This window comes from Vipera berus (assembly GCF_964194415.1).
Source record: "Vipera berus genome assembly, chromosome: 2".
In the NCBI taxonomy this organism is placed as follows: domain Eukaryota; kingdom Metazoa; phylum Chordata; class Lepidosauria; order Squamata; family Viperidae; genus Vipera; species Vipera berus.
The window spans coordinates 245052283-245066632 of NC_138203.1; the positions used below are offsets into that span (position 1 = coordinate 245052283).

General features: G+C 38.1%; 1 protein-coding gene across 1 annotated transcript in view; it reads right to left on the reverse strand.

Annotated features, from left to right (window-relative positions):
* The window catches only part of ITPR1 (inositol 1,4,5-trisphosphate receptor type 1), a 201613-nt gene that overhangs the window by 121296 nt on the left and 65967 nt on the right, over nt 1–14350 (reverse strand). The window contains exons 12-23 of the mRNA XM_081318646.1: nt 11461–11621; nt 10888–11029; nt 10636–10794; nt 9131–9303; nt 8345–8464; nt 7255–7449; nt 5552–5803; nt 4787–4928; nt 3329–3482; nt 2105–2292; nt 1352–1487; nt 1048–1123 (exon numbers count right to left, since the gene is read on the reverse strand). Of these exons, the coding sequence (XP_081174772.1) occupies nt 1048–1123; nt 1352–1487; nt 2105–2292; nt 3329–3482; nt 4787–4928; nt 5552–5803; nt 7255–7449; nt 8345–8464; nt 9131–9303; nt 10636–10794; nt 10888–11029; nt 11461–11621 (1898 nt within the window). The remainder of the gene's footprint in view (nt 1–1047; nt 1124–1351; nt 1488–2104; nt 2293–3328; nt 3483–4786; nt 4929–5551; nt 5804–7254; nt 7450–8344; nt 8465–9130; nt 9304–10635; nt 10795–10887; nt 11030–11460; nt 11622–14350) is intronic.

Here is a 14350-nt window from a genome sequence, read left to right on the forward strand (position 1 = left end):
AAACCTGGGCTGTCAGCTTCCCAGCTAACGTTCAAAATCTTTAAAAAATTGAGCCATCCTGCTCTTCATATTATATATGTGTGTGTGTGTGTGTGTGTATGTGTATATATGTATATATGTGTGTGTGTATGTATATGTATATGTATATACATACACACACACACACACACACACACACAAATACACATACTGTATATAGTTAGTCCTTGACTTACTACCACAACTGAGTCCAAAATGTCTGTTGTTAAATGAGACATTTGTTAAGTGAGTTTTGCCCCATTTTACAACCTTTCTTGCCACAATTGTTAAGTGAATCAATGTAGCTGATAAGCTAGTAACCTGGTTGTTAAATGAATCTGGCTTCCCCATTGACTTTGTGTGTCAGAATGTCACAAAAGGTGACCAGAATGTAACAGAAATGGTCATAAATATGAACCGGCTGCCAAGCATCTGAATTTTGACCACATGATGGTGGGGATGCTGCAAAGGTCATAACTGAAAAATGATCATAACTCACATTTTTCAGTGCTGTTGTAACTTTGAAGGGTGACTAAATGAACTCTTCTAAGTGAAGGACTACATACGTACACATCCATACCCATATGCATACTTTTAGAATATGTTTTAACAAAATAATTATAAAATGATTAATTATGTTTCTGGCTTGTTTCTCTGCTGTCTATGCTGAAATATCTACTGTATAAACTTCTACAACTCTCGTGTTTGTAACTTTCAATTGAGTTTTCAAAGGAAGGTAATGCTGGAGGCTTAAATGTAATTAAGTGGGTTATCAAATAATTGGTACAAGTGATTTGAATGCTCACAATCTTCTTGGCCAAGGAGATACGTCTGTACCTTGGAGAACATAGTCATACTCTTCTTGGGAAACAGTTCCCAAGATGGCATGCTCAATCACAAAAGAGTCCTGGAGGGCACCAAAAAAGATGCCCATGGGCACACCAGTGGACCCCCAGAATGTATCTTCTAAAACTATAAACACCAGGTTTGGAGAAACCATTTTACATATAGTTGAGAACAAAAGAATACAAATTGCCATAGTTTACTTTCCTGCCTCCAAATATCCCTTCTGCTTGTTCTTCAATATTTTCAAAGTCAAGAGCACCTGTAAAGGAAAACAAATAACATGCTCTAGGCTGAGTTCAGAACAATAAAACAATAACTCAACATCAACAGGATATATTTAAGCTTTTGTGACCCAAAATGCACCACCAATAGCTTTAAAACTATCTCACAAATCTTAAAAATAATGGGCCAATACTTTCTGTACTGCCTCCCAAGCTGAAAAATGGGTGCTCATATTCTGTAATACAACAATATGCAAATTACTGACCTGGTACATTTGGCATTTCTTGGTTATTGCTCCCTGAAGGTGAATCAGATGTCTGTGCATTGCTTTCATCAAATTCTCTTTTAAATATACACAGAAGGCATGAGATTCGGTAATCCAATCTCACATTCAAAATAAACTGGCGGTTCCAACATTTGAACAAAAAATGAAAACAATATTAATAATACAATCAAATCCAGGTTGTATTCCAAGAGACAAATGAGCTTCAACGTTTGGTGGATCTTAGGTTTAGCACATTTAAAGGGTTAGCGAACATCAGCCAGAAATGCATGATACAAAAAGAAACAACAAAACATCTGAAGTATATTAAGTAAGTGAGGTTATTTTCTATACGTAAAATCAACTGAAATAAGAAGAAATTTCATTTGAATCAATAGTGACTTGAAAGGGGGACAACAGAAGCAAAGCCTCATGCAGTTCAGAGACCTCCGAAGATAATGAAAAAAAACTGTAAATCTGTTGGATTGAATGTTGCCTTCTTTCTAAGGTTGGGAAGGAGCAGTCGGAGCAGAGCAGACAGAGCTAGTGGGCAGAGTTAAATGCATTGTCAGCTTAGAGCTGTTGCATTCCCAAAAGGGCTCCAAGTCCAACTCCTCCTGAATTTTGTTGAGTCTTATCTGGCACCAATTAAGTGTTGAACTTTAGTTGATAAAGATTCTTGTGCATCAAATCAAAACCATGTAAGAATGAACTGACATCAGCCAAAATGTCTACGCCGTGCCATCTGAAGTATACCTGGAGGATTTCAATTATTTTCAGTTTGGTATCCATTACCAGGATGTCCTCTTTCTCAGGTTCAACTTGCTTCACGGTACCTTCCGGGACAGCAGCCAAAGGTGTCATAGGCAAGAACCCACCACCTCTTAGTACCACTTGGGTCATGAGCTCTCCAACACCATGGATCGATCTCATCACATTGCTCCCTTCAGAAACAGATAAATACCACAAACATTTTAAATTTGTATTAATTTATTAATTTATAGCCCGCATTTATTATTTTTATAAATAACTCAAGGTGGTAAACATACCTAACGCTCCTCCCTCCTCTTATTTCCCCCACAACAACAGTCCTGTGAGGTGAGTTGTGCTGAGAGGAATGACTGGCCTAAAGTCACCCAGCCAGATTTCATACCAAAAGCGGGACTAGAACTCACAGTCACCTGTTTTCTAGTCTGATAGCTTAAACACTAGACTAAACTGACTCTCATACATTATTTCAGAACTAGAGTTGCATAAAACTTAATCAACGAGAAACCTATGGGTGTTCTACAGATTTGAAGTATAACTATGCCATAACTAGTATTATCTAGTTATTATGCACAAAAAGCTGAAACAGATGCTAAAAATCATATTTCTGGCCAACCAAAATAACTTGGTATATGCACTGTAAATAAACTGAAACTACAAAGCTTCTATTAAAATTCCAATCACTTTTAAAGCATTGACATTTTGTTTGTTTCATAATTTCCATTTGGGTCTGGTTATACTAGTTCAAGACTCCTAGGGAAGATAGTTTTTACAAAAGAAAAATTTCAGCATTCAGAAGGAAAGCTACAAGGCAGAGTGATTTATTTTTATATTCAATGGCACCAATTTTCTGTATTGGCATTTTGCAAGATACTCCCACAAATTACCATTCAAGGAATACTGTTGAGAACTTATCATAATGCATAATTTCAAACTCTCAAGATTGTAAGTGCAAGATTTCATGTAAGCTCACAAACTTGCATTTTTAAATAATACCAAACAAAAATTATAAATGTTATAAATAAGATTCTAATCTCTACATTGGAATGCATTTGTAGGAAATACTATCCTGATTCTTGGTGTAAAATGATTGCGGGTAGCAATCTAATACTGCAACTGGCTTGAGGGTAAAGCCTAAAGACCTTGCCATCGTATTATTTCATGGATCAAATGTCTCTCAATGTCTCCTTCACTTTTCCTTGCCATTCTTACCTTTACTTTCTTCCCCTTTTGTGGCCTTTGTAATAGGGAAAATAGTTGCAACATGTACACAGTCCAGAATAGCTAAGAGAATTTTTGTTAGTCTTAGAAGATCACAAAAATTATAGAAGCCAAAATATATCAGATTTCGGGCTAAGTTCACAACCTGTTTTCAAAAGAAGAAAAGATAATCAGTTGAACTGGACTTTTTTTTTTTTACAAACTCAATATTCTTTCAAAAATTAATAAAATTGTCTAAGATACCAAAGTTAGCCGTGAAAGTCCACCCCCACCTTTTAATTAATTTTTAACATTCCTTCCCTCTTTGAAATTTTATACACTATTTTTATGCTTTTCATATTTTATTGCACACCATCCAGAATCTCTCTGTGAGGGAGATGGGCAATTTTTAAATCTGACAAATAAATAAATGTAGACATAATATTTTTATGCAAAACAGTAAGTTTCTAAAACCCTTATTCTAAAATACACATCAGTGCTATAATACTGAATAATCAGTGACTATGTTTTTTCAGATTATATACTTCTGATTTTTATAATAATTTAGGTTTTCTGATGTTGAGGGGATTGTTTATTTTCAGTTATTATTTACATAATAATACAATACAACACAAAGAATAGCAAAAGAACAGTTCCATTTTAACATATTATATATATACATAACATATATATGGCTAACATTTAATTATTATTATTTCTTTCATGTTGATTAAATTAGATTTTTAACGACCAAAACACTTTTGAGTGGGTAAAAACTTCTATGTATAATTTTGGAAAATCTCCAGCATTTATAGCAGATGACAAATTCTGTAGGTCTTTTGCATGAGGCAGATGGGAGCAAAAAAAGACCATTTCTGGGGCAGCATCACATATTTGTTGAAAAGAGAGGCCATTTAACATCTGCATTATGGCTTTTCAGTGCCACATGAAAACTTCCTTGTTCTCTTAAGTATTTTAAGATGCTGCTATTAGCACACTGAGATGTATGCCCAATTGTATTTTACTGCTGTTTCTATTGCAGAGTTATTGCTGTAATTTGCTAGCAAACTTCCTATTCAAGGCAACCTACTGGGGAGAAGAAAGGTATAAAACTAAGCAAATAGAACAAGTTGTTGGAAAACATTTGAAACTGCCTTCAACTATTGATATTATCTTTTCAGCGAGTGCAGGATTTGCTAGAAGATTTTCTACTTGGCAGAGATCTTTCTTTTCTCTTGCCCCCTAATCTTTTTAACTCAATTTGGACCTGAGTTTTTAATGTTTTTTGTTTTGTTTTGTTTTTTGTTTGGTATGCTGGGCAGGTGCTATGCAACTTATTTATGAATAAATCAACTGGCAGACTGGAGAAAATATTACAAATATGTGTACGTGATCTGACCACTCAGTCACCTAGGGTTAGCATCACCGACATTTGATCTGGCAGCTCAGCTCGATGCATAAAACATTTACCTCAAAGGTGAGTTTATTTTTTTCTTTATCAGAAAATGGGAATCTTTGGCAAACAACATCTCTCAAATATTCCTCCACAAACTCCATAGTCTGGGCAAACCTCTCCTTGATCTCGTCTTTGGAAGTTCCACTGCTGTCGTAGCTAAACAATAATCCAAAAACAAGGGGGGAAAATGGGAAAATTTTTAAAAAGTCCTGCTTTCTTTTTTTCTTTGAAAAAAAAGTATGTGCAAGAAATTTATTACTTGATTTAGATTAAACACTAAACACTTTATGAAAATACAGGTAGTCCTTGACTTACAACAGTTCATTTAGCAACCATTCAAAGTTACAACAGCATTAAAAAAGTGACACATTTTTCACACTTACGACCATTGCAAACACAGCCTTGGAGTCCAAAATATTTACAGAATTTTTTGTACAATTTGATAATTTGCATAGAACTTGACAAGTGATACTGGAAATTCTTACCAGAAGGACTATAGTAGGCTCTTTTTTTTCAACTAACCAATTTTATTAGAAGGCATAAAATTTTGTGAGCTGGAAAAGATGTTGTTAGACTCTTTCTGATTTGGTTTTTTTTGCAACAGCAGACTAACATGGCAATTTTCCTCCAAGAGAATTCTTTAACAGTAAGAAGTACTCCCAAGGATTTAAGATCGCCATGCTTCATTTAGAGCAGGGGTAGGCAACCTTGGCCCTTTTATAAAAGAGCCACGGTTGCCTACCCCTGATTTAGAGAATCATTTGGTCACAAATACTCACTCATCAATTGCTATTTCAGATGGTATCTCTGACCATAGTCGAGCATATTTCACAGGTGTCACTTGTTCTTGGGGATCTCGGTCAACATGCATGTGCAACATCAGTCGACAAAATGAAGCTCTCAAGTCGTAAGGCAAATTCTCATCGGACATGCAGCGAAGAATAAGGTCGACATCCAATTGTCCAGATATTTCATTTATAGCTAAGTACTGGCGATCAAGGCACATCCGAGCAAAAAGATTCAGCTGGTACCTTGTAAAGCAGAAGAAAAATAAGGAAAGCATCATTTTACCCCAAAGACTGAAAATCATCATCAACATCATCACCATGGCAGTTCACATCAAAGAAATTATAATAAAATTAATGGAAGATAGAAGATTCCAAACACAACAGATCCGTTGTAATGAAGTGAGGGTTCTCACTCTCCCTCGCCAAAGGTTTGGGGTACAACAATAGCAGAGTGGGAGAACATCTGGATCTTGGGGTAGGGAAACCTCATTTTAAAGATGCTGCTAGAAAGAAGGCATGCTTAACATAATAGGGTACATATTCTGATGCAAAGAGTGGAAAACACGTCTTATGGATTATGGAAATATATTTTAGAAATGGATCAGATTTAAAGAACAGATGGTAAATTACACTGTACATTTACTGAGCAAACATTCATGCTTCAAGACCTCGTTCCTATTTAATTAAACGCAGAATTCTGCCACGAAACTGGAAACTGGAGCAGCTGACATTGTGCATTGTCCAATGTAAACTGGATCATGTTACCAAACATATATTGTTAGTGTCCAACATCCAGTTTCAAACTGGTAGACACTCCATGTTTACAGGACATGGAAGTCATCAAACTTAATAGTGAAGCATCCAAATGAGGCTATAATGATGGCAAGTTCTCACTGAATTAGCTTTTTTGTGTTTATTACATTAGACAAACACAGCCTTGGAGTCCACAAGAATTACAGAATGTTTTGAATAACACTACCACACAGCCAAATATTTTTGAAAAATGTATCAGATTGACCAGTTATTTATCTCTAAAATGACAGCCTATAAAGAACAAAATAATAGATCTATATTTTATAAAATAAAGAAGCATTTTCACTGTGACGGCTGATTTTCCAAATCATTTCGGCTATTTGTAATTCAGAAGCTGCTGTATAAAACCAAACTCTGTAAAATTGTTATCACTCCAAGTTCTTTCTGATATCCAAATAGTTCCAAACTGAAAATGTTTTGATAGCTACCATTTAAAATTAATTATGAATATTAGACGTCAAGTCTCAAGAATAGGCCATTTAATAAAATTACAAACAGTTCTATCAACCTGTTGTCAGAGCTATATAAAATTGTTATCACTCCAAGTTCTTTCTGATATCCAAATAGTTCCAAACTGAAAATGTTTTGATAGCTACCATTTAAAATTAATTATGAATATTAGAGGTCAAGTCTCAAGAATAGGCCATTTAATAAAATTACAAACAGCTCTATCAACCTGTTGTCAGAGCTATATAAAATTGTTATCACTCCAAGTTCTTTACAGTATCCAAACTGAATATGTTTTGATAGCTACCATTTAAAATTAATTATGAATATTGGAGTTAATATTAAGAATACTCCATTAAATAAAACTACAAACAGCTCTAGTGTACACATTTCAGGTTATGCTGCTAAAGCCAAGGATTACTTGTAATGTTAACCTGTAGTAACTGAGGACATCCCGGTCTTCTTTTTGTCCTTCTTTAGCATCTTGTGCCAGCTCTCTGATACTCTTACTGCGGACCTCTTTGCTGCTGTCTCGCCAGAATAACCAGACTTCTTCTTCATCCTCACCAACCTCCAGTGTGTTCTCTCCAGATGATAACTCCTCAAACTCAAAACGAGACAGGACCAGTCTGAAAGGATGAAAAACAATTACTTGTATTTCTACTGTCAGGGCTGTATGAGTAGATTTCCATTAGATTGCAAAACCTTAGATAATATCGCATCCTTTCAAGGTAGTCTTCAACTTAACCGCCATTCATTTAATGACTGTCTGAAGTTATAACAACATTGAAAAATGTGATTTACAAGCAATCCTTACACATACAACCAGTGGTGGGATTCAAATACATGAGCAACTGGTTCTCTGTGTGGATGCCACTTCTGGAAGTCCATTTGGGACCTGGGCAACAAAAAATTAGCTACCGGTTCTGCCAAAGTGGTGGGAACTGGCTGAATCCCACCACTGTTTACAACCCTTGTGGCAACCCACGTGATCAAAATTCAGGCGCCTGACAACCGGGATGTATTTGTGATGGTTGCAGTCACAGTATCCCCATTCAAAACCTTCCCAAACCAGCTTTTGATAAGCAAAGTCAATAGGGAAAGCCAGGTTCACTTAACAACCACATGATTCGTTTAACAACAGCAGTGATTCTCTTAACAACCGTAGCAAACAAAAAGTTATAATATCGGGCATGATTTGTTCAACTGCCTTGCTTAGCAATGGAAATTCTGGTCCCAAATGTGATCATAAGTTGAGGATTGCCTGTAGTAACAAATAAATTATATCCTGCATTTTACAGTAATGGCTCTTATTGATTTTTTAAAAATCTATTTCATCAGATATTGTCTAGTTCCAGGCTTCTCTGAATGGAGAATCCAGAAAGCATCCATGCTATTGCTATAAATAACTTCTACATTTTGTTTTGCATTTCTCCCAGATTGGTAGTAATTTTATTTGCCATCTTTGCTATCATTGTCTTCTTTCTAAAATGAAGAAATCTATTTAAAAATATCTAAACTTACTTAGTCTCAATAAGTATGTCAGCATTTGCTGGATTTAATACTGCTTTACAAATCAGCTCCTGGGTGACCGGAATAGATTTGTTCATAGACACACAAAGATCAGAAAGATAGTCCAAGAATCTATTCAGAGAAGAAAACAAAGTCTATAAAATGGGCACAGTATTCCAGACTCCATTCAACTATATTATAAACAACATGCTAAAGATTTGTAGAAATATATTTGTGGCTTCGTAATTACAAAACCCTTTAGCTGATCTACCAGTTTTGATCATCTAATATCTCCTTTTAAAAAAATCTTTAAATTTTAAAAATTGCTAAGACTTACAAGACCAAGTTGCATCCATTTTCACATAGCAGCAGATTCCATTTCAATAAATAGAATAGAATAATAACTTTAGTGTCACTTTGAATGTACACTAATTGGCATACATTAAAATGAAATTTTCTTGCATTCAGCCCTCAAAAGTATAAACTATACTAAATTTTTATTAGTACAAACTATACTGATTCATAACAATATAAGGTAGAATAGGGTTTTAAAAAGGATCTCCCCTAGAACATGAAACCATAGGGATTGAGCACAAAGAACAGGTATTTGGATAACCTGTTTAACACCTTGGGGATTATTAGAAGTCAGACAATAAGGAGGGATATCACAGTACAACAGCAGAATAAGGCAGAAAAAAATAGCAAACATATAAACTCCAAACTGCTAACTGAGCCACAATTAAAGTGTTTATGCCTCTTCTATTTTTTTTTAACAGAAGAATTGGTTAAATAGCTTACCTGGGTTCTCGGTTTTTTCTTACAAGGCTAACAAAGGTATCAATCTCAGCAGCTGTGATGTGTTTCTCCAACAGTTTACGATTATTGTGGAGCAAGGCTGTTATAGTGTCTTCTGCTAAGACATCATAGCCAATTTGTTTCTGCATGAAGCCAAACTGCTTGGCTATATATTCCTTGCAAAGTATTAAAAAGGGGGGAAGGGAGAAAGAAAATAAATGCTAATTCTGCTATAACATTTATTTTTATAGATTTAAGAAACTTATTTCTTGTTCTTAATCAAAAGCCATATTTCTAAGACTGAACCAGATGTTCAGTCCTGATTCTTGGCTCAATTACTATTCAAATTAAATAATAATTTAACCACTTCACATTAAGCAGCTGACAATTATTTTACATTTAAATAGAAGGCCCAAATATCAGATGGGCGGAAGCTTGCAAATTGAAGATCCACGCAAAATAGAATGAGGGGATGATTCCACATTTAACCAATCCAAAGTGAAAAGTTCTTCAGTTAAGAAATAAAAATCAGGTGCAGGTATAGGATAGGATGTATCTGGCATGATGTAGGATTACTTAGTTCTTGTGAAAAAGATCCTGTGACTGTAGTTGGACGCAAACAAAAAATAAGCAAGCAGCACAACATAGCTGCAAACAGGGAACAGCAGAATTATAATTTCCAAATCTTGGCAGTATCTCTACTTAGTATCTCCATGAAGTACTTCATCCAATCCCAGGAGTTTAGAGAAACAACGGGCACATACAAAAGCATTGAGAGTAAGAAAGATTGAAAAAGTTAGGTGTATTTAAACTTGAGAAAGATGCTGAGAGGGGAAACCACAGCATTCCTCATACATGGAAGAAGGTCATACAGAAAAAGATTGCCACCTGTTTTCTCTCATTCCAGATTGCAAATGCAAATCATGGTAAAGTTAGTGGAAAGGTATATTGTGATTAGTGAGAACTATTCTTCTTAACATTAAGACTGTTCTGTGTCACAAACGCACTGGACTCATTTTCATTAGATGAGTTAAAGAGGAGACAAGCAATGTCTGAGGGATGTTTTCATTTGGAGTTCTGCATAGAACATTCCCCACCATCTAGTCAAGAGCTGAAGAAGCTTCTTGGATGAGAAGTGAAACGTCTTCAGAGAAAAACAAGAAAGTCCAGTTGCCTGTTGAAAGAGTACCTTTGGGAGTACCATGACCTGGATGACTGGGAATCTCCATAGACAACAATAGTTGAAGTATTTATTAATATTTAGACATTTAGCAGGTGCTTGGATTTAGTGACCTAAAAATGGTCCCTTTCAACTTGGTGACTATGATTTTTGTCAACAGCACAGAAGTGGCTTGCCATGGTATGTTTGTTCACTTTCTCAATCTACTGGTGATTTGGTCCATGCAAAAGCATTTCAGGTCAGTTTATTTTTTTAGATCGGCTAAGGCTAGCTAGGTGCTGCCACCTGGTAAGCTTAAATATTTTAAGTTCTTTCCAATTTTACTAACTTGATTTTTCCTGTAGTCTTGTTGGGAGTGTCTCAACACTCTGTAACAGAGCCGGCAGATATGTCTGAAAGGAGCGTGGCGTTGATCTCCAAGTTCCTCCAGTCTCAGCATTGGTCCATCCCCACAGTCAGTAAATGGTGCTTGCAATAACTTGAAAATCTGGTGCATTATTTGAGGAAGGAAGAAATTACCTTTTCTATCATCACAATCAGAAATGTGTATAAGCTCTTAGTAATTACAGTGGTTGTTTACCTGCTTTAGAATATTTTGCTCTCTCATTAGTTTTTGCCGTTCTCGATTTGGCTTTGAGAACATGACTTCAAGTACATCTTGACCAGAATTTGTTCCGCCAGTAACAAAATACACCAAATCTTCAAGCAACTTGGTAACAGATCTAGAGAGATTTTTTAAAATAAATTCATTTTGTAACTCCATTCAGTTAAAGAAACCGGTACATACTGTATTAAGAATATTTAATCCAAACACAGTCTCAAAAATACTTAAATTCTTAAAAATATTTAAGAAATCCAAATCCAAGATGAATTTAGCAATATTTTATATTGCCTGAAATAATGTAGGGTTTTCAGTCTGGTTGTGGTCTTCACATGCTCTCACAAGATTACTCATGCAAACCTGGAAATTCTGTAAGATTGAGTGATCTGATATAGTTTTAGCCCTTGTTAAAGTGCTTGTTTTTATTTCATTTTTAGCTCCGCAAATATTTCTGGGGCTATTGCAGGCTTGATATCGATGCTGCAAAAATGGATATAAAAGCTGTATTTCTTGAATGGTAATTCTGTTTAAAGCAGATTATGAATCTCTTACCTCCTTTCATTCTGAGTTACTGTTCCTTTCTCCAACTTGCCAGCAATGGAGCCCAATACTTTGCTTGCATCATTTGCAAAGTCTAAATCTCGAACTTCGGCAGGAGAAACTGGTACCACGGCAAAAGCTTCTTTGTCTTCTTTTACAGGAGAGGTGCCAATCTTTTTTTTTTTTACAAAAATACAGTTTTAATAATCAAGAACAAATGAAATGGTGATAAGGAATGCATTAGAGAAATGTTGCTTAAAATTTTAATAGGAAACACTGCAGTGCACAATTCAATTTCTTTTTTTTATAAGAGAAGCATGAAACTCATATCTTAAGAATTTCAATTATTTATTTAGGAAAGTTGTATGCATCAAATACATTCATGAATGCCAGTTTTATAGAAAAAAATAGTTCCCCTCTTTGTCATTAGCAGAAAACCTAATTCTACAAAAAATATATAAAAATAATCATAAGGTTTAAGGCTATTACAATAGGGGGGAAGTTTGCCAAGTACATCAATCCAAAAAGCTAGCAATCAGCACAGGGTCTATATAATCAGTACAGGATTGATACAAATGGCTGAGCTTGTCGATCAGAAGGTCGGCAGTTTGGCGGGTCGAATCCCAAGTGCCGCAGAACAGAGTGAGCACCTGTTACTCGTCCCAGCTTCTGCCAACCTAGCAGTTCGAAAGCACGTAAAAATGCAAGTAGAAAAATAGGGACCACTACAGTGGGAAGGTAACAGCGTTCCGTATGCCTTTGGCGTCTAGTCATGCCAGCCACATGACCACGGAGACGTCCTTGGACAAGCACTGGCTCTTCGGCTTTGAAACAGAGATGAGCACCGGCCCCTAGAGTCGGAAACGACTAGCACACATGTGCGGGGGAACCTTTACCTTTACCTTTAATCTCCCAATTGGACTATTACCACAAGCTCTACATGGAGCTACCTTGTAAAATATTCAGAAGCTTCAATTTATGCAGCAACACAGATAATTATGTGCACATCTCGTTATGCCCATGTAATGCACTGACTCCCAATAGGCTTTCACATGCAATTCAGGATGCTAGTTATTACCTTTAAAGCCTTTCATGGCTTAAGACTGGCTACTTGAGGGATCATATTCTCTCATGGACATGCTTCCATGGGGAGAGCATGCTCCAGATTCTTTCTTTTAAATTTTGTCATCTTATGGGACCCAGGAAGTGTGCCTTTCTTGTAGCTGAACCTGTTCCCTGGAATGATCTCCCCCTGACAGTTAGAACAATTAACCAGTGGAACAACCTGCCTCCAGAAGCTGTGAATGCTACAACACTGGAAGTTTTTAAGAAAAGACTGGACAAATGGTATAGGGTTTCCTGCCTGAGCAAGGGGCTGGACTAGATGACCTCCAAGGTCCCTTCCAACTTTACTATTATGATTATGATATGTGAGAGACCCCCAACTCTTCTTACCTTTAGGAAGGCCTTTAAGACCTGGCTCTTTTCTCAGGCATTGAGGCCAGAGGAGTGGGAGTCCCCTCGTGGTTCTTTTATTATATGATTTATCAGCAATTTATATTTATGTACTGTATTGTTTATTACTACATATATATATATATATATATATATATATATATATATATATATATATATATATATATATATATATATATATATATATATATATATATACCGTATATACTTGAGTATAAGCCGAATTTTTCAGCCCACTTTTTGGGCTGAAAAATTCCACTTCGGCTTATACTCCAGTCAACAAAAAAACTTACCGAGGACTTGTGCGCGGCCGAGGCTTTGGTGCTTCCGGGATCGCGCGCACCTCTCCCAAGCCACTGCCGTCCGAGACCTGCCGAAGTTTGGGGAGGTTTGGGGAGGTGCGCGCGCACCTCCCCAAACCTCCCCAAACGTCGGCAGGTCTCCGTTCCTCCGCGCCCTGCCTGCCTGCTTCTTTCCGCAGCAGAAAGAAGCAGGCAGGCAGGGCGCGGAGGAACGGAGACCTGCCGACGTTTGGGGAGGTTTGGGCGCCTCCCCAAACCTCCCCAAACGTCGGCAGGTCTCCGTTCCTCCTGCCGACGTTTGGGGATGTTTGGGTGCCTCCCCAAACCTCCCCAGGTCTCCGTTCCTCCGCGCAGACCTGCCGACGTTTGGGGAGGTTTGGGCGCCTCCCCAAACCTCCCCAAACGTCGGCAGGTCTCCGTTCCTCCTGCCGACGTTTGGGGAGGTTTGGGCACCTCCCCAAACCTCCCCAGGTCTCCGTTCCTCCGCACAGACCTGCCGACGTTTGGGGAGGTTTGGGCGCCTCCCCAAACCTCCACAAACGTCGGCAGGTCTCCGTTCCTCCGCGCCCTGCCTGCCTGCTTCTTTCCGCAGCGGTCTCTGCAGGTCTCCGTTCCTCCTGCCGACATTTGGGGAGGTTTGGGCGCCTCCCCAAACCTCCACAAACGTCGGCAGGTCTCCGCGCAGACCTGCCGACGTTTGGGGAGGTTTGGGCGCCTCCCCAAACCTCCACAAACGTCGGCAGGTCTCCGTTCCTCCGCGCAGACCGGCCAACGTTCCTCCTGCCGACGTTTGGGGAGGTTTGGGCACCTCCCCAAACCTCCCCAAACGTCGGCAGGTCTCCGTTCCTCCTGCCGACGTTTGGGGAGGTTTGGGCGCCTCCCCAAACCTCCCCAAACGTCGCGCAGACCTGCCGACGTTTGGGGAGGCGCCCAAACCTCCCCAAACGTCGGCAGGTCTGCGTGGAGGAACGGAGACCTGGGGAGGTTTGGGGAGGTGCCCAAACCTCCCCAAACGTCGGCAGGAGGAACGGAGACCTGCCGACGTTTGGGGAGGTTTGGGGAGGCGCCCAAACCTCCCCAAACGTCGGCAGGTCTGCGCGGAGGAACGGAGACCTGGGGAGGTT